Below are 19,287 nucleotides of genomic sequence, written 5' to 3'. Positions count from 1 at the left end.
CCCAGGAGTAGTTTAAACTTCTTCCCAAGTTTTCATTTGTACTCAATAACATTTCCAAAGGATAAAAAACCCAGAATGCTTTGGCAGAAGTTGATTGTGGCAGGATGCCTTAATTTCCTTCCTCTTTTTGGATTTTTCTAGGATCAAATGAAGTCCAGGCTTTTGGTCTTGTTCAGTGCTTAACTGTGTATTTTCCTGTACCTACTGAGATCAAGCAGGTTCCAACCTGCTAGGTTTTTTTCATTTGCCTGTGCATAATCATCTGTTTCACCTTGTGCATATTATGGTTATGCCTTCCTAGCAATCCACTAACTTTTAATTAGTTTAAAACAAGGTAGAGTAGATGCTAAGTGACTGAGATTATTTCAGTTAAAATTTGAACCTGGTTCTGTACCAGTTGTGGGTGGAAGGTGAGAGGAGAATTTGTCTCTGTTATAGAAGCTTGATTGCGGGGGGAGGGGTGGATAGGGATGGGGAAAGAGGAAAAGCAGCTGTCTTTTGAGACCTTTGGGGTCAGAGTTGGCATACTCATCTGTGATTTTGACTTAATAACACATTCCAAACTTGGACTATTAAAGCAACATCTGTGTTTTAGAGTAAGGGATTCTTAAATCTTTGTAGAAGATCTCGCATTCTGCTGTAATGGTCAGTTTGTGATAACTGTCATTCTGTCCTCTTTTCTCTCTTGATTCTCTCTTTTTTCTGCCCAAGGATTTGCTTATTTTCCCTGTTTCCTACTTTTTCTTCTTTCTGGCAGAGACTGTGTACAACACCTAAAATGAGCTGAAGTCTTCAGGTGTGACTCAGATGCATACATTGTCTAGAAGAACATAGTCTGAGAGGGATAATTTGGCTTTTGGAAGTTTCTGCATTAGATGAGGTGGAATCCTTCACCAGAGGATGAACCCTTCCATTACAGTCTCGCTGTCAACAAAAGCATGTGGCTAGTTAAAAGGAAGCACAAGGAAGACTCAGTTATGCTCTACCACTTCTTAGATTATTTTGGTTTTAGAGGGTCTCTAACATCCTTTATTGATTATGAGTCATCAAACTACCTTAGCTTCTTTTCTCAAAAAGAAACTGCTATACCATGTCTTGCAATTCTGACTGTGTCTGTCTGAAGTGACTGGCAAGATCTGTCCCAGCTTATACTATCTCTACATGTGGTCACGGTGACGTATGCTGCTTATGCCAGTAGGTTGATGAGGTCAAGTGTTAAATGGTGATACTGTCTATGAACAGTTTTCAGGGGAGTGGGAGGGGAAGCATCTGCTAAATGAGATAAGCTTCACTTATTTTAGAACCAATGAGTTCTGAATGGGGATAGAAGAATAACAAGAGCCCATTTCTGTGAACTTGTTTTATTTACTGCTGGGAATAATGCAGAGGCATTAAGTCTACAGCGTAATGGCATTTAGACTGGATCAGTACCACAGAGCCACTAAGAATCCTGTTTCTGTTGAAGGCAGGAGGGGTATCTTGGTCACCTATGAGGTACTGAATAATACAGCCACAGGCTTTGATACGTATGTTCATACAGTGCCACAGTTGTTACCTAATTCTCTTTTTACTGAACTCTGAAGAGTAATTGAGAGTGGAAATCTTGACCAGTTTGCAGAATCTTGTGTTACTTTGAGACGTGTTAAATATATTGCACCTATGTCTTTTCCTTTTAATGCCTTTTTTTTTTGGTGGCGTTTTTTTTTTCTTACACATGCACTTTGTATTGAACTCTGTGTGTTCAGGAGTGTTGCTTTTTTCTTTCCCCTGCCTGAGGTTTGCCCTGTGTACTAAAACTGAAAAATGAAACTGAGACACTGTATATGGTAAGAGTTGTGGTAAGGGTTGAATTTTAAAATGGATTTCCTTTTGTAGTGTTTAAGCAGTTTGGAGATTTCAACAGTACTTCCTTTATGGTGTTACTTAATTTTTTGGCTATTTACCTTCCTTGAAAGGAATTATGAGGTAGCGCTTTCTTTACAATGAAATTTGTTCTATTAATTATTTTGTGAAACAAAGAATTGTGTTTGTATCTGATCTACTAGTGGCTTACATCATGAACTTAAATGCAGATAATTTAGACCCTTGTAGTTGTGTTACATCTGGAAAATAAGAAAGGTGACATTGTTTTATGTAAAGCACCCTAGTACTGAAGTGCAATGCAAACTGAAAATACAAAGATTGCTATGTATAGTTATGGGGTTGTGCAAATAGGTAAAGATTGCCTAGAATAGTGGAAGTAACCTGATGGCACTGAGGCTGAGTTTGTCGCTGACGGAAGCATGCTCTGTCTTCTACAGCAAAGCTGCATTGTGGGGTTTTGTTTTTAAATAAATCTGATACCAAAGAATGCCATCAGAGATCTAAAAAATTAAGGCCATGGTCTGGCTTGTCCTATTATTTGGGTGGGGTTTTTTACATTTTCTTTTTGTCTCTGTGCCAGCCAGAGGGATGTAGTTGCACTGTGAGCTTATTTGCTTTAATAAAATGAAACTCAACTCAGTCATTATCTGATGAATTGGCAGGCAAATACAATGATGTTTAGTTTGGATCTATGTGTGGGTGGACTATTTCTTGCATGTACTAGTAGTCAAAGTTACTATGTATCAGTTAAGGAGGGGGAAAAAAAAAATCTATTTAAAAGATGGTTTCCTGGTAGGCGAGCAGGTGTAGCAAACACTTACGGGCAGGAGGGACTAGAGGGATATCCATTTATAGGTACCAGTATCTATAAATGCCTGGTCAGAAGTGGTCCATTCAGACATTTTTAATTCCTGTTTAGGATTTTTAATTAGATATAGTTTGCTAATTGCAATATACATTTAACAAATCCAGTAACTAACAGTATTAATAGTAATTTGTAGTTTGTTAGGGTATATCTTCAGGAGCTCAAAGAATGTGTGAAGAGAGGAGAGACCATGGTCAGTTTTAAACTTGTTGATTTCAGTGGGTCTCAGCAATCTGTCTTATTCTTGAAAATATATGCGCAAAAACCTCTTAGAGTGACTAGTTCAGTTGGAGACATGTCTTACTCAGTGTAGTTCACAAGTTCCAAAAAAACTTGGCTGTAATACACTGTATTTCACTTGTATTCTAGACATAGCTCCAGCTTATCTAATTAGACATAATTGTATTCAGTGAAATAAAAAGTGTCAGAGACTGCAGTATCTTTAACAGGTCTTTTCGGGGGGGGGGGGGGGGGGCGGCTAGCTGTGTTTTTCATTTGTATCACATAGCTTGTTTTTGTCATCTCTTCATAGGCTACATGAAGTAGTGTGAAATACTGAACCTTTTCCTGTTTTGCCTTGGGAAGTGGTTCTTCAGGTCCATGAAAGTCTACTCCTTTGCAGTAGCTTGTTCCAAACCCTGGCAGAGAGGTCTGAAATTCTTAGTCTGGCAAAGCTGAGGTGAAGCTGCAAATAAGTATGTATAATATGCTGAAAAGTTCTGTAGAAAACTGAAGTGGTTTGCGAGTTCGAGACTGATCTAGGAAAAAGCCCATCTTGTTCTGTTATTTAGAGACTAGAGTATCCTAAATTTTGAACGGATCACCTTAGGTAGATTTGAGTTTTCCATCCAAAAGTGGGTGGGAAAATACCACCTTTAGGCAAGATTAAACCAGTATGATTTCTGTCTTGGAGTGGGGTCTAGCAGGAAGAACCAATGTGTCTTGGTTCGCATTATTGAGTGTGTACATCAACAGTAGTGGGAACTCACCCGAGATTGAAATGTAGATGAAAGCCCTAGACTTAAGGGCTCAGAGGCAAAGCTTGTGTTAGAATTTGACTTATGTACTGAGAGACTTGAGTGCTTTAAACTTTTTCTAGTTTTTTGTCATCAGGTAGACTTTTAAGAATAGTTGAATAATTGTTCAGTGGGGAATTTTGTAACAACTTTTTTTATAGACAACTTATCAGTTTAAAAATGCTGTCATGCTCTAAGTGTTGCATCTTTATTTTATAATGCCTTCTCATAAAGGAACTGATAATAGCACGATCTATAGCAGTGCATTTTGAAATCCAGAAAAGAACATTGTATCTTACCTCATCTTCTGTATATTATAGACCAGTTACATTTTGGCTTTCCTTCACCACCAAGTTCAGTAACAGGGGTTTATCTAAAGCCTATTTTGCAACAGTGCATCTACTCTCGATGTTTTAAAATCAAGAAATACAGAATCTACTGCCTTCTTGACTGTTTGTTCCAGTAGTTTGATACTCTAGTTTCTGAGAGAGAGAAAAAATGTTGTATTTGAAATAGGTATTTATTCTACAGCCATTGTATCCCCTATTTAAATCATTATTTACTTTTCCATTATGTTGTTTTTTCTTGAATCCAAGTCAAGTAGTCTGCAAGAGCTTTTTGATCTATTAGGGCACAATTTTCACACTCTTGCTTTCTGCAATTTCCTTATCCTTTTCCAGGATGTAATATCAAGAATCATAAAAAAAGTTGTGTGTCATTCTTATTTCAGAACTTGGGGAAATATGCAATATGAATATAGGGAGCTCCTTGTTGAGTGTATCTTAATTGGGAATATTTTCTTTCTCTGAAAAGTAAAGTGTACAATTGAATTGCATAATCATACTCAAAACAGTTCTGTAAGTACTGGACATATAGGATGATAATTTGACTCTTCTCCAGTGGTGGTGGGGAAGCATGAGTCTGTCTCTCCCTTTTTCTTTTTTTTTTTTAAATGTACAAGAGAACAGAATATTTGAAATGTTTCATTGTGAAGATACGGTTGTCTTAACTAACTTTTCTTTTTCCCTGTCATTTTCATTAGAGTTTTGCAGAATCTCCACTAATGGTACATTTTATGATGAACCTTTGTTTACTTTCAGAGCCCTGGGGTTTTTGGCTTCCATTTTTTTTCTGACAATCTGTGTTTACAGAGATAACATGATCTTGGCAAAGCATGCAGTGCTGTATCTTTGCAAAAGCTGGCTGGTATTTCAGATAGGGAACAAGTGGAGAGCTCTCAGGCCATAGATGATTAAGGAAGCATTAAGTAAACTATCAAGCAAGTACATTTTCCTGAATTATAAAGATAAAATGTCAACATTGCTATCATAATTATTCAACAATATGAAGCATTAAAATAGGGTTTAAAAAAAGAATGTATTACTTTTTTAAAAATACTTCAGCCCTTCTATCAAAGAACAACAGAAATTGTGACGTTTATACGGTAATTGAACTCTAAATCATTATTTGATAGGCTTGTGAATGCATTTATATAGTTCTGGTTTTTAGAGTACTTGTATTTATTTAAACTTTCATTTACAGAAATCACTTGGTTTCAAATATTTCTGTGGCACTGTCTCACAGGATTGTTGTTTGGATGTCTTGGAGGGTCTTTTTGTGTTTTGTTGTATCACATTATGTGACCAGGCCCTGCTTCTGTAAGGATTTATAGATGTGATTTAGTTCATGCACAATGCCCATTTGTAGCTTTGTTGAATCTGTATAGGATCTAAGTTGGGGGGCAAGGAGGGAAGTGTTGTGGTTTTGGGGTAGTTTGTTTGTTTTTGGGGGGTTTGTTTTGTTATTAAGGCAGGTTTTTTATTAGCTGATTTAGATCTTCAGGTACTAATCTTGCCTAGGTTTTTAGCTGCTCCTGCAATACCAAAGAAAACTTAAATAAAAATGTAAGACAACTTCTGTAGTTTGCATTATATGGAATTACATGTTCTACAAACAAATGTAATTCAAAGTTAAGCACTTCTAAAATAATATTAGTGTTCAGATTTCTGTAACTGATGAGTCATTGTAAAGAGCTAGCTTAGTTTCCTCCATTAAGCACTTTTCCAAAGCTGTGGGGGGGCTGGAAACAACACCAAAATCCCCTAGATACCCCTGCACCTTGAGGGAATTCGTACATGAAATTTGCATCAGGTCTGGCCTATGATATACAATTTCTAAACCGAAGCTGAAAAAGGAGGGTAGGCTGAAGATGAAGAGAGTCTTTCTGGAGAGTCCAAAGGAGCCACTGGCATCTATTGCTCTTGGCTGTTCAGTAGAGATTGCTGATTCACTCTGACTTAAATGTTATCCTGTTTACATGCTGACAGTTACTTCTGCAAAGAGCTAATTTGCTGAAGCACAAGTTATCCCACCCTTACTTTTGGGATAGAAGTAAGGGGATAACTTCATCCATGGAAATGTTTTCACATTTTTGATGACTGTCTCAAATTTACTAGTCTCTCCATCCCCCACATTTTTTACTGAAAAATGTTACAGGAGATAAGGTCATGCATGTTTTGTCATGCAACATATCTAATGTTCTTGTCCAAAACCACTTTGGACCTTTGCTTTTGTCAGGTGGTAAAAAATGGGAGAGAAAGAACCCACAACAGTGGGAGCAGCAGGGGAACATCTTATGAATGTAAAATTATGAAGAACATAGTGGATCTCTTCTTGTTTTGTCTTTTTGTAGGCAGAAAAGGCGGCTGGGATTGTGATCATACTCTCCATGGTACTTTACCCTGTGTAGTAAAGTGTAGAAGTGTAATTTTAATCTCTAAAGGTAGAGATTTAGAATTTCGACAGAGAAGAGTAGTCTCTCGGTCATGATATTCTGGTTGTTGAAACTGGAAATGCCTTTTCATCTAGAACAATACAGCAAAGAGGCATAGCAGTACTGTTCTGTGCAATTATTTCTCAGTATACATAAGGTGACTGCAAATTTCCTTGATCTGCCTTTGAGTAACAGTTTTTTCTTAAGCTATTCTGATACTTGGCCACTAATCAGGGTCTTTCTATACTTCATTTTGTCCCCCATTTTTTTGATGCTACTAAATTCAAGCTGCGTTGGAAAAGAGTAAGCCACAAAATAAAAGTGGCTTACCTGGTAGAGGAGAAAGGTTTTTAAAAGTTGTTTTCACACTTTTGTCTTTACTTTGTCTCTTCCTTCTTTTGTCTACCTCCTATTTGCCTACAGGAGGCTGGCAGTGTAACTGCCCTTCCCCCCCACTACGAATCTTCTGCTTCTGGTTCACAGGGAGAAAATTCTAGCTCTTCAGCCCTCTTGAGTTACTGCACACAGTGTAAACACACATGACAGTTACTGTAGAGGCAGTAGTTTTACTAACCTCTAAGGAGGGAAGTTGCCAGACTGGGGAAGTGAGATAAGAGAGCAAGAGAAGGAAGATGACAGAATTCAGAGGGAAAGTCCAAAGGAGTTTAACTTTTTCAAATCCAGGTCTTGGGAAGAGCTTCCTGAACAGCCGCAAGCTGGGCAATTTATCCTAACAACTAATGGCAACTGGAAAGAGTTATGGCTGGTTTTCCTCACAGAAATGTTTGCTGTGTGAAACCCTTTATCTTCTGTGAAGGAGGAGAACCTTGTATTTTCTACCAGGATATAACTCTGCTTGATGAAACTGTTGCATTGTTATTTGCCTAGAAGATACATTTTTTTTTTTATAGACTCAGAGCTCCAGAGCATTCCGGTAGTTGGAGAGGATAAAGAACTTTGTCGAAGGTCTCATGCCCTTCAGAAGTGCCAAAGTGCAACAAGTGGTGGGTCTTGGCTGTTCTTTCTTCCACAGTTAAGCTGTTGAGAGCAGACATTTACCTGAGCAATCCCTGCCTGCTACAGGAAAAAGGACAGGTCTTTGGAGGCTGAGAGCTGAGTAACAGTTTTAAAGCCTTTTCCATTGCAATAGGGCTGGTGTCTGCTGTGCCACTGTTCAGCACTCTCAGGCTGCAACATGAAATGTGTATGACTTCTGATAGCTTAGTGGAGCCTGCTTGGTTCTTGACAGCATCTGCTAAACTGGCATTTGTTATGCAACTGTTGATGCTGTTCTTTCGCCACACAGTACTGTAGCAACAACTGTTGGTTCGTGTTTTGACAAATCCCTCTTCAATTATGACACTGGGAATTGCATTTGGAAAAGGATACCTTGCTTTCTTCAAAAGTGTTTTCCAGCATCACCTCCCCACAATCTCAATCTTGCAATGTTTAAGAAAGCCAAGCAATTTGACAGGCTACTTTGCTGCTGTTGTACTTTTTGCTTTTGTTTGCACTTTCAGTATTTATTTTAACTTGTGAGTGTACCTATAACTGTCATATTAGTTCTCTAGAGGTCATTGAAGGGTTTTTTCCTTAGATAGTGTTTTCAACAAAAATGCCTTTTAATAGAAAAAAAAATAATTCTCTTTTAGTGGTGAGTCGGAATATTTTTTTCACTTTGAAATGTGGGGGGGGGGGGTTAACCTATTCTTATTATGTCCTAATTTCTTGGTAATTCACTGGTAGTTGTTTTTACATAGAAGCCAGTGCTTTGATTGTTCAATGTAGGACAGTAGTTCTCCATTTTTTGTAATCAAAAGTCACCCATCAGAATGAGACTAGTAACAAGCAATCCTCAGAAACACTTTTTGCCAGAAATACTTTTGAGTTAGTTTGCTCCATCCACACAGGAGCATTGGCAATTTCTTTTTTATGTTGTCTTGAAAGAAGTCAAAGACTCAATTAAGGAAGACATATGCTCTACTAATTAACCCTTAGTTCATGGTCTGAGCTATTAAACAGAATTCAGTTTTTAGTACAGTTCACAAAACAAAGTCTAGTATGAAGTGACAGACTTGTGAAAATATCACTTAGTCCTAATTTTGCTGTTGTCATCTTTTATTGCATCACTTTAGAAGAATTTAAGAGATGTGTAAGGGAATAACGGGAAATTGGTGACATTTTTCACATATTTCATGCAAAAGGCCTTTCTGACCTTGTGGTTACTTTTCCTATGTCCTCTGTGCAGATAATGGTGGCTCTGAATGGACTAAGGATCCTCAGATGCCACTGTCTCTGGAGATAGTCTTTGCCAAAACAATTGGGCAACCCTTTGAATTGCTTCAAAATTTTCTGATGAAATAGTCTTTTGCTGAAATTTATCAGCATGGTGAAATTGAAATGTTTTGCAGATATGGACTGACTTTTGCCAAAGTTCTGATGGAACCTAAGCAAGCTGTTGCTTGTGGGCAGGTCTTTGATTTGATTGCTTTTTTGGTAACTCACCTACTTCACAGGTTACTGTAATGCTGAGGCTTCTTGGATGTCTTATTCATTCTACTCTTCTGACAGCACCCCTAGGTAGCTTTCTTCCTGGGATAAGCTAGAGCAAGGGCTTCATTCTGTTGTGAAGAACTTGGAAATCACAATTATTATTTTTTTTATTCCTAATCAGAATGAAAAGATTAAAATCCTCAAACTAACAGCTTCTATCCACTTAGTCCCTGTGTGTCATGCGAGTGGATCAGGCCAGGATCATTACTCTTCCCTTGTGCAAAAGTTCATGGACTCTTGCTGAATTGCTGATACAGGCAGTGGTTTGCCAAGTGAAAACTGTAAGCAAATGTTATCTTCTCCACTTTTTTTAGCATATGTTTTGTCATTGATAGTTAAGTCTGCCATCTTCCTTCTGTATCTGCTTGCTACCATGTGCCTTCAAATTTTGCTGTATTAAAAAAATCCTTGTGTGATGCTAATGTACAGCTGATAACAGGAAAATTCCTTTGGAATCACTTAATTTTTCCAGTTGTTTCTTGTATGAGCAGTTGTTTTTGTGTGTCAGTGGCTTTACCTCGTGGCAGGGCAACGTCTAGATCTCCCAATAGGCAGAGCATGTTAGAAAAAGACCATGAAAACTGAAGGCATACTCTTTCTCTGCTAAACATCTTTAAATATGTTTTAAGACAGTAGTTTACGTTGTTGTGAAAGCTATTTTTAAAGTCAGAACAAATATTACCTGGGAAAAGACAACAGAGTTTTCTTAATGCAGAAGATGATGCATTTAAAGCACAGATTTTCTTTATGTTTAAACTTGGCATCTGTTGTCTAAGCAATGGAAAAAGTTCTGAGATTTTCCAGATTGCTTAGTATTTTTAAAGGTGTTGTTGAGTACTTTGATAAAGTTAGTCAGAAGAATGTTTTTTCTTGTGAATATGTAGTGGAAAGATGTGAATCTGTTGCTGTGAATTTTTTGTGAAATACTAGCTGATGTATGTTCTGAGTGAACAAAGACTTCAGAATCTCTTGTTTGTCCATTAAGGAGCAGTGGCATTTCTGCACATGCTGATGTTTTAAAAATACAATACTTTATCGCCTGTCAAAGTAGCATATACATTTGAATACTTGAATTTATTATACTCTTGTGTTTAAAAAAATCCCACCAAAACAAACCTGCATACGCAAAGCAAATCAGACCAGATATGCAAGGAATACTACATGTTGTATGCAGAATATGAATACGGTTGTTGCCTTTTAAGATTTTAAAGTTTTCATAGCATAACAGTCCATGCTGGGTGCATGTTATGGGAAAGTTTAGTTATGTTCCATTTGTCTGTATATTCAAACTGAACTGTCAACACTATAATTAAATAGTAAGTATACATAAATATTAAGTGTAAACCAAACAAGCTAACCAAAACAATTAGAAGTGGGAAATTGTCTGACTTTTCTTCTTAGTCTAATCTTGGTGTTAGAGGTAAAAAATTTCTTTTGGTGTTTCTGTAACAAGATACATAATACTCTTCAGAACTTAATAATGTTCTCCCATTACTACTGACTAATGTAAGACCTGTTAGCACTTTTTGTGAGACTTTTCTAGTCTCTTACCTACAATCTTAACCACCTACCTACCATTACTTGGGAAGGCTTTTGTGATTGATGTTTACAACGTTCATTCAAATTTCTTGAAAGAAGGATGCATGTGTATAAGCAGATGGAAAGTTTGCGCATTTTTGTCATCTTCAGTTTACACAAGATGACCTAATCTACTGGCAGTAAACATGTTGAGTTGTTGGGAGACAACCTACATCTTCAAGGCCTTATTTGTCAAAACAAAATGCTATTCTGATCTTTCTCCTCTCTTGGTAGTAAATTGAGTATTCAAGGTACTCAGTGACACAGGTGCAATAAACACTAACTGTATTTCTAGGAATTCTGAAGGCTTGCTGAGAAGTGACTGTTAGAGGTTGTAGAATCTCCTCTACATAACAAATTCCGTATTGTGCTGTTTGCAGATAATGGCAACTTGGAGATGATGGCCTGATTTATTTTGACTGAGTTTCTTTAGACTCCAAGTTCGTTTTGGAATTGGGCATTTAAATCCTTGCAGCTGCCAGAAATTTAAGCTGGTGTAGCCTTGAACAAATCGGAGGGAGAGGGGAAATGGAGGAGCTAGGTCATTGGCAAAATTGTGCACTGTCAAATTGGTACAGCCAGGAATGTAGGTAACATTCTTTGCAACTCTGCTGCTAAAAGGACAAGTTGTGTCCGATGATACTTACTCAGCCTGAAAGTATGTAAACTGAATAGCATTATAAGGTCTTGATGCAGATCCTGTAAATAGGTATGCCTGTAAATGTGTGCAGAAGTAGTGGTTGACTCTTACCAAAAAAAAAAGAGAGAGAGGGAGTGAAAAATATGTTACTATAACCACCACGAGCCTGTTCAGCTTGGAGTTTTTCATCTCAAAGTTCCTTGCTTTTTGTCTAGAGCTATGAGCTGCTCTTTCATAAGCAAGCGATCATTTTTGTTTGTCATGTGAAGAAGGATAGACTTGATATTAGGCTGCTTTATCCAATTTTCGCATTTGAAATGCAAACTGCAATGTCACTGAGCTTATTCAAAATGTTGCAACCCTTATTCCACTGGGGTCTGCTAGCAGAGAGAAGTGGCTTGAGTTCTTAGCTTAACCTGGTTTGTTCCCTCAGTTCATTAGCAGCTGTCTCATATAGCTGATGAAGTTATGCAATTGATAGGGAATTTATGGAAAAACTACATAATTAACAACAGTCACATAAATCTTCATGCAGTTTTGCTCAAAGTCAAGAACCTGACTGGGAATGATGAGTGCAAGGCAGTTCTGAGCATGGAACAGTACTTTTGAAATAGAAAATAGAATACCCAGCAATGCCCTTCAATCTGAAATCTGCATGAGCAGGTGGTGTTCTGTGCTTTGAAGCCAGTGCTCTCAGAACAGTGTGCATGGAATGTGTGCTCAGTAGGTCAGTGATAGACTGCTTTGCCCCAAACAACCCCTTGCTCTCCCCCTCCAGCACTTTAATACAGGTCTGGAAAACTTGCATTGACTGTACTGGACTTTGGATCAGATCTTAATTGGCTGGCTAGACAGCATTTGAAGGAGAATCCCTGGAGGTACATACAAAATACACAGCTGTCCAAACAAGGCAAAACTGCTAATGTCTAAAGCCAGTATTGCAGGGGGAGAAATGCTAATCATTGCCGTAACAGTCTGACTTCTGTGGGGAGAGAAGCTGAATCTACTGCTCACTGAGATGTGTTCCTTTTTCTTGGAATATTGGTGATAGACTCAGTAGACACAGCACATCGTGCTGAGGAAATTTTGTTGATTTCCTTCTCCTGTTCAGGGAGATTTCTGTCTGAAGAGTCATCAAATATAAAACTTGCGGAGTTCTTCCATTCTGGATTCTGCCCCCTTTGAACTTCCATTGTAATTTTTTTCCCATCTCTTCAGTTTTTAAAATCAATTTTGCTTCTGTCAGGCCCTTTCCTACGTTGGGAGGGTCAAAACAGGGAATTTATCATTTTTTTCACTGTTGCAGGAAGCTGCTGTTGTGCTTAAGTGCTTTCAAATGGTGTTTCTTGCAACCACAGAAATGTTGTGCAAAGAGAGCAAGGGTGGGTGTGCCTTTGTCCTTCCTGCAATGAGACACTTGGTGTTAACTTCCACATGAACTGAAATGAGTAGCTGTTGTCAGTTTTCAAATAGAATTAATTGTTCTGGCTGAAGGGAGTGTTACTGCATGAAGTGAATATACCATGTCTCTTTTTGTAATTACTTTTTCATTTCTCTTTTCTTCCTGTAATGCCATCAACAGTTTTTTTAAACTGATGCTGTATTCACAGAAAAGAAAAACATGGTGAGTGAGAAAAAAAAATATTGGTAATTATATTTCAAGTCAGGTGTCTGTTTCATACACCAATTTCATGCTAGAACTGAGGAGCAGTGGCAGTGCTCTGACACTGTGGTTTTTTAAAAAAAAAAAATTAACTTTGTTTTTAAAAAAACCTAAATTTAAAAAGTTCTTGGCAAGGACGACAGGAATTTGGGCAAATGAGATAGGAGTGGATCACTCTGTCTGTACCTAAACACAGATTTGAATTCTTAAATAATGATGCATTATGGATGATTCACAGCCATTAAGGTTCTTTTAATATTAAATGTGTTTTTATTGCAGATACATGATGTTCCACCACTGCTTGTGTGCCTGCTTTGTCTGACCACCTGTGGATACCAGCAGCAAGTGGGTGGCTTCTGAGGTGCTTTTTTAAAGGGCTTCATCATTCTCATGTTTCATACAGAGATTTCTCAAGTGATAAAAGGTAATTAACAGTCAGGGATTTATCTGTAGTGAGAGAACACTCTGATTGTTGAACTTACAAAGTTGTATGTTTGAAGTGGTATGTCTTAAGGTCCTAGCCCTTCTAAGGAAGTTTCCTTAGAAATGCTGCTGCCCTCCTGGGGGGGTGAGGGGTGGGAGGATGGAGACAAACTGAAGGTGGGGGAGGATTATTTTGAAGAGAGTTTAGATTTTGCAAAACCGGTAGAGCCCATTGCCCATAAGAAATAAAAAATGTTCTGAATGGGGCTGTGAATGCTGCATATTATTAAATCATGAGGATTTTGTATATCCTCCACATTTTACTGAAACTTCTTGCATAAGTGGTGGTTTTCAGTCTCATTAATTAATTTCTTCCTGGTTAACTTAAAAAGAACCATATGAATTAGTGCAGCTGAGCGTGGTTGGTAAAATTAACCCTCAGTTAGGTGCACTGGAGGTACAGACAGCAGCAGAGAATTGCATGTAAACATGTTGCATTGTAGATGCTGGTGACTGTGGTTAGAGCAATATGGGGGCTGATTAATCTCACCTTTTAGAAGCTGTGACTTGAAATATTATCCAGATTAGGAACATTAAAATAATCTTATTGGATCAAATCCTCTGTTCATCAGTACCAGAATCAGATTTTTATAGTTGGTAGCTTTGATCTCCAAATCAAGATGTTTATATTCCATCCAGATTTTGTTACACGTTCTTGTTACGTGGATAAATGGACGGGCCATTTCTCATTTTCACTGAGTCTTGATTATGTCAGACAACCACTTTCAGATGTGTGTGGACCTGGTACATAGCTCCTTTTTGACAAACAAATACTTATTTCTGTGGTACTGAGTAATTTACCTACAAAAGTCCCATTCTGGGTGTATTAAATCTGTTTATACAGCTATGGGAATTCTTTACACGAACTTTTAAATTCTTTACACAAACACAGAAATTCTCTTGAATTACAATATGATAACAAATCTGTTCTGTATACCCCAGAAAATGATACTGAAATATGTTCTGCAAACAGGTAGATTAATGTCTCCCAATGTGTTTAGTCTCGAAGTGCTCAACTTTTCTGGATGAAGAGCAATTAAATTTTTTTTGCCATGTTTATTGTTTCTGTTGTGCTGATGCAGTGGTCTTTGAATGGAGCAAAGAAGGGAAAACTTAAGTGTGTCCAGTTGGACACTTGTCTGCTAAGAGGAAACAGCCTCAAGTTGCACGAGGGGAGGTTTACATTGGATGTTAGGGAAAATTTCTTGACTGAAAGGGTTGTCAAGCATTGGAACAGGCTGCCCAGGGAAGTGGTTGAATCACTGTCCCTGGAGCTATTTATAAGATGTGTAGATGTGGCACTTAGGGACCTGGTTTAGTGGAGGACTTGGCAGTGCTAGGTTAACAGTTGGACTCGATGATCTTTACGGTCTTTTCCAACCTAAATGATTCTATGGTTCTGTTCTATGAATAGTGGAGCTGATGGGCTTCAGGGAAGGAATGCCATCCAGAGGGACCTTGACTGGGTTGAGAAGTGGCCCTGTATGAACCTCATGAAGTTGAACAAGGCTAGGTGCAAGGACCTGCGCCTGGATTGGAGCAATCCTCAGTATCCTCCCTCCTGGGAGGTGAATGGATTGAGAGCAGCCCTGCAGAGAAGGACTTGGAGATACTGGTAGATCAAAAATGAGACATGAGCTGGCAATGTGTGCTTGCAGCCCAGAAGGCCAATTGTATCATATAAAAAGCGTGACCAGCAGGTCAAGGGATGTGATTCTCCTCCTGTGCACTGCTCTTGTGAGACCCCACTGGGGAGTCCTGCATCCAGCTCTGGATCCCCAGCACAAGGAGGACATGGACCAGTTAGAGCAAGTCCAGAGGAGGGCCCCAAAAATGATCAGATGGCTGGAACACCTCTCCTATGAAAAAAGGCTGAGAGGGTTGAGGTTGTTCAGCCTCAAGAAAAGAAAGCCCCAGGGAGACCTCATTGTGGCCCAAACCATTCTATGATTCTAAAAAAATTAAATCTTTATAACTGATGTCTTGTTTAGCCCTGTTATGCATTTTCAAAATATGAAATTCTGGATTCCAGGTGGTATTTACCTGGAATCAGTTTTAATAATAGCAAACCTTATAGACTGGGATCAAAGCTTTTATCATAAGCATGGATTATACAGATTAAAAATTATGATAGAGTTGCAGAAGAGCAAAGACATTCTTCAACTGGCTTTTAGAATATGCTGTCAATCTCACTTTTTTTTTTAATTTGGGGGGGGGGGGGGTTGCATTATCCAATATACCTATGGTTTTACGCTGAGTTATTAGTCTCTTCTCTTCTTTAATTACATTTATCAGAGAGGATTTTTAACTTGAGTTCATTATGAATTGACTTAAATGATTAGTCTGAAAGGAGGAGGTCTTGGAAGTCCTTCCATTCATAGATATAGAACAAGTATGCTTACTTAGAGTCTCACCTCAGTTAGCATGTTTCCTTTTAAGTGTCTGCTTAAGACTAAAACTCAGCTGAAAGATGCTATTCCTACCCTTCTCTTCACAGTGCCAGCTTGTGACCTAGCTAGTTCTTTTGTCTTGTATGTTCTCAGTGCAATCTTTGCATTTAAACTGGGAATATAATAAGTTGCACAGATGTCATGAAAAGGATTATTTTGGCTTTCGGGTTTAACTAGCATGTTTTAGTTGGACAGGCAAGCACACACTGTCTAAAATCCAGCAAGAAGTAATAAATCCTCTAGTTGGACTCCCAATTAATATCTTTGTTTTTCCTGTCATAGTGTCTGTTATTTTTCAGAGTAGGGCTATGTAGTAAATCAGAGAAACTCAACTTCTAGTAAATGTTATCAGCCATTCTCTTGTCCTCAGCTGTTAGTGTTTTTCTGGTGTCAGAACAGTACTATCATTAAATAGGAGTATTACAAGCAAAATCAAATACACTTGGTCAAGAAGTACTGCTTACATTTCTTTTAGGCAAATGCTCTGAACAGAACCAAAACAAACAATGGCCTGTCTTACAATGACAAATACGGAAGGTACAGCAACTTCTACTGTCCACCAGAATGGTGACATCCATGGGAATACCAGTGCACCCAAGCAGACGGAACCATTGCTTCAAGTGTACCTTTATCATTTTCCTGGGAAGACAGGAGGAGATTACCTTCAATTTCCAGCTGGAGAATATGTTGCAGAGGAGATTTGTACTGTTGCCTGTAAAGCCTGTGGTAAGTATATACATAATGGTTTTCATAATGAAGGGGTAAAATTCAACTTAATGCAAGAAAGCTTTTAATAATCCGGAGTGCATCAAGATGGTGGCGTTTTAACAGAAATGCTAATCTCTCTGTTCTTTCAGAAAGTTTTTAATAATCCAGAGCTCATAAAAATGGTGGCATTTTAACAGAAATGCTAATCTCTCTGTTCTTTTGAAAGTAATCAGTATCAGAAGTAATTAGCACCAGGCTGCAAAACTGTTCCTGTCAGAATGGTTATGAAACTGAGATTATAATTGGATGACTGCCGTCTTTTTTCAAATAATTTGAGGGTATACTATCCTTTACCTGGAAGTCGTCTTTTGTTGAGCTGAGATATAGTTTGTATAGTTAAATCACAGCAGCAGCTGGAAATAGCTTGAATTACTTTCTGCAACCCTGCAAAACAGATTGGTCCTGGAAGTTATGTGTATATTGTATATTATACATGTTTAATGAGTTTGCAGATGGAAACTGTTCTGTTAGATATAACATGACTGCTTGTGTATGTGTATTGTTAATGCTTTTCGTAATCGTTTAGGAAATAAAGTGAGTATATAACAGGGTAGTGTATTTGAAATAAATAAATAAACAAAACATGTTTATATCTAAAAGTCTTTGAATTGTTACATTTACCCAGAGCTTAACATGAACAGGTGCTGAGACCCATAGTAAAATAATTCAAGCATGCATTTTGTGTGTGCGCCTTTCATTGCAAAAGTATGTTGAATTTGTGAGTAAAAAAGATTAATTCCAATAAACTTTGGATATTAAAGTGACTGTCTTTTTGTTCGTCATACATATGCGCGCGCGCACACACACACACACACAGTATCTCCATATCTTTTGGGCTTTCAGTGGTACAAGGCTGGATTTGTCTTTTAGCTTTCAGGTGCAAATGAATTTAAAAGGCTTGTAATTCCAAATCTTTCTTTTCCAGTGGGTCACAAATACGAAGCTGCTGACTCTGACTGTACATTTTTATTATCTCCAAACATCTTACACCTTTGTGATATTTGTCTTTTGATTGCTATACTGTTTTATATATGGTTTTGATGACTACTTTTGGGAGGCATCTGTCAGTTTTTTCTGTGCTGTTGAATGTTCTGTACTGCCTGATTAGCATGCTGTGAGTTGGTAATTTGCTTGTATATGCTAGTTTCACAAAGATTCTTCTGGGTTTAAGCCCAGTTATTCCTTGGAGTTCTTTAGGTGTGGCAGAGTTTAAGATGTGGGTTTGTAGAGTTGCTCTTCATGTAATATGAGAGCTTCAGGCAGATAAGCACAGATGAGTTCAGCGCAAGCACTGCCTGGGATTCACTCTGGGAGACCATAAAGAAGCAGTACGGTATTCAGAGGTTTGCAAAGTTTCAGCTGTGTGAGATTGTGCTGCATTAATGACCTTGTAGGTCTGAGTTTGACAGATGGACCTGGGAGTGTTCTCGAAGTTAAGGTATCTTTTTGATGGTGACTCAAATCAAGATCTTCCAGATACCTTCCACTGTGTCCCCAAGATTCTATAGTCTTTTTCCTCCAACTGAAGAAAAAAAAATAATGTATTGTCTCCCCACTTTAGAAAATATGACCATACTCATTTCTGTAATAAGGATAGATTTCTTAGCACTGGTGCCCATGTTTTTTGGGCTTCAGTTTTGCCTCGGTTAGGTTTGTCAGCTTAGTTCAGACCCTCAGGTACAGCAACTAAGGGTATGTAAGGCTGGGGGAGGGTAAGGGGTTCTTAATTTTCTGACTGTTAAAGTGTTATTGAATTTTTACATTGGGTGATAGTTAAATATTTGTTAAATGGAAATAAATACCGTTGTAGTCACTGTGGGTATTGCTGAGGGAGTGAAATAGAGAACAGTTTTACTAGATAGTGGTGGGAAAAAAATGCTTCTTTGTTTAACCTAAATATTCATGTACCAGCTTGCCAGAATATTAAACTGAAGAGGGCTTGTATCCATCAAATTCAGTATGTTCAAAATAACATGGTCTTGAAAGAATATACTGTGTCATCAACCATGGCATCAGGTGCTTTGCTTCCTATCTGACTGGGTTGTTTTTGTGATAGGGGAATAACAAGTCATCTGAACACAATTTTTTCAGTTACTCTTCTAATGAATCAGTTACTCTTTTAATGAATCAGCTCACCTTCCAGAAGATCTCCGATGCTAGTCTGAATTCACTGGAATAGTAACTACATTGATTAGCTGTTTCTACTGTTATTGCTGGATTATCCACTTTTTTTCTTCCTTTTTCTGTCGTTTGAGTTTTTCTTGCTTCAGTTTTCAGATGTTTATTCAGCCTATGTTTTTCTTTGCCTTTCCCAATCACCAGCCCTAGGGAGATATTTATGTGCCATAATCAATTTATTTTTAGGTCTTATTTTTGATAAAACTTAAACTGATTGATTTCTTTAGCTTGAATGTTGTAACCGTTGTAATTTTTTGCCTGTCTTCTGCACTATCTCCAGTTTCCCAGGAAAATGTGCAGCACAGGCCGTGTATGATATTCTTCTCACCCACATCACAAACATACAGAATCCAGTTCCTGCTAATCCACAAATCTAATTAGTCTTGTTTCCTGTGACATCATCTGAAGACTTCATACTCTATTGCTTGTTTTGTCAGACCTCACCAGTCCTTTTCAA

The 19,287-nt window shown here is 38.0% G+C and overlaps 1 protein-coding gene across 2 annotated transcripts in view; it reads left to right on the top strand.

Annotated features, from left to right (window-relative positions):
• The first annotated feature begins 6,735 nt into the window (after positions 1-6,735).
• JAK2 (Janus kinase 2) overlaps positions 6,736-19,287 on the top strand; it is a 59,429-nt gene continuing 46,877 nt past the window's right edge. Inside the window, exons 1-3 of one of the 2 annotated variants that reach the window (XM_049796174.1) lie at positions 6,736-7,521; positions 13,231-13,375; positions 16,360-16,610. In XM_049796174.1, the coding sequence (XP_049652131.1) occupies positions 16,391-16,610 (220 nt within the window). In that variant the 5' untranslated portion in view covers positions 6,736-7,521; positions 13,231-13,375; positions 16,360-16,390. The remainder of the gene's footprint in view (positions 7,522-13,230; positions 13,376-16,359; positions 16,611-19,287) is intronic. The other variant, XM_049796175.1, reaches the window with a different exon arrangement.

Source organism: Accipiter gentilis, chromosome Z, assembly GCF_929443795.1.
Source record: "Accipiter gentilis chromosome Z, bAccGen1.1, whole genome shotgun sequence".
In the NCBI taxonomy this organism is placed as follows: Eukaryota; Metazoa; Chordata; class Aves; order Accipitriformes; family Accipitridae; genus Astur; species Astur gentilis.
The sequence above is the reverse complement of the archived record's forward strand: the minus strand, read 5'-3'. Positions and strand labels throughout refer to the sequence as shown.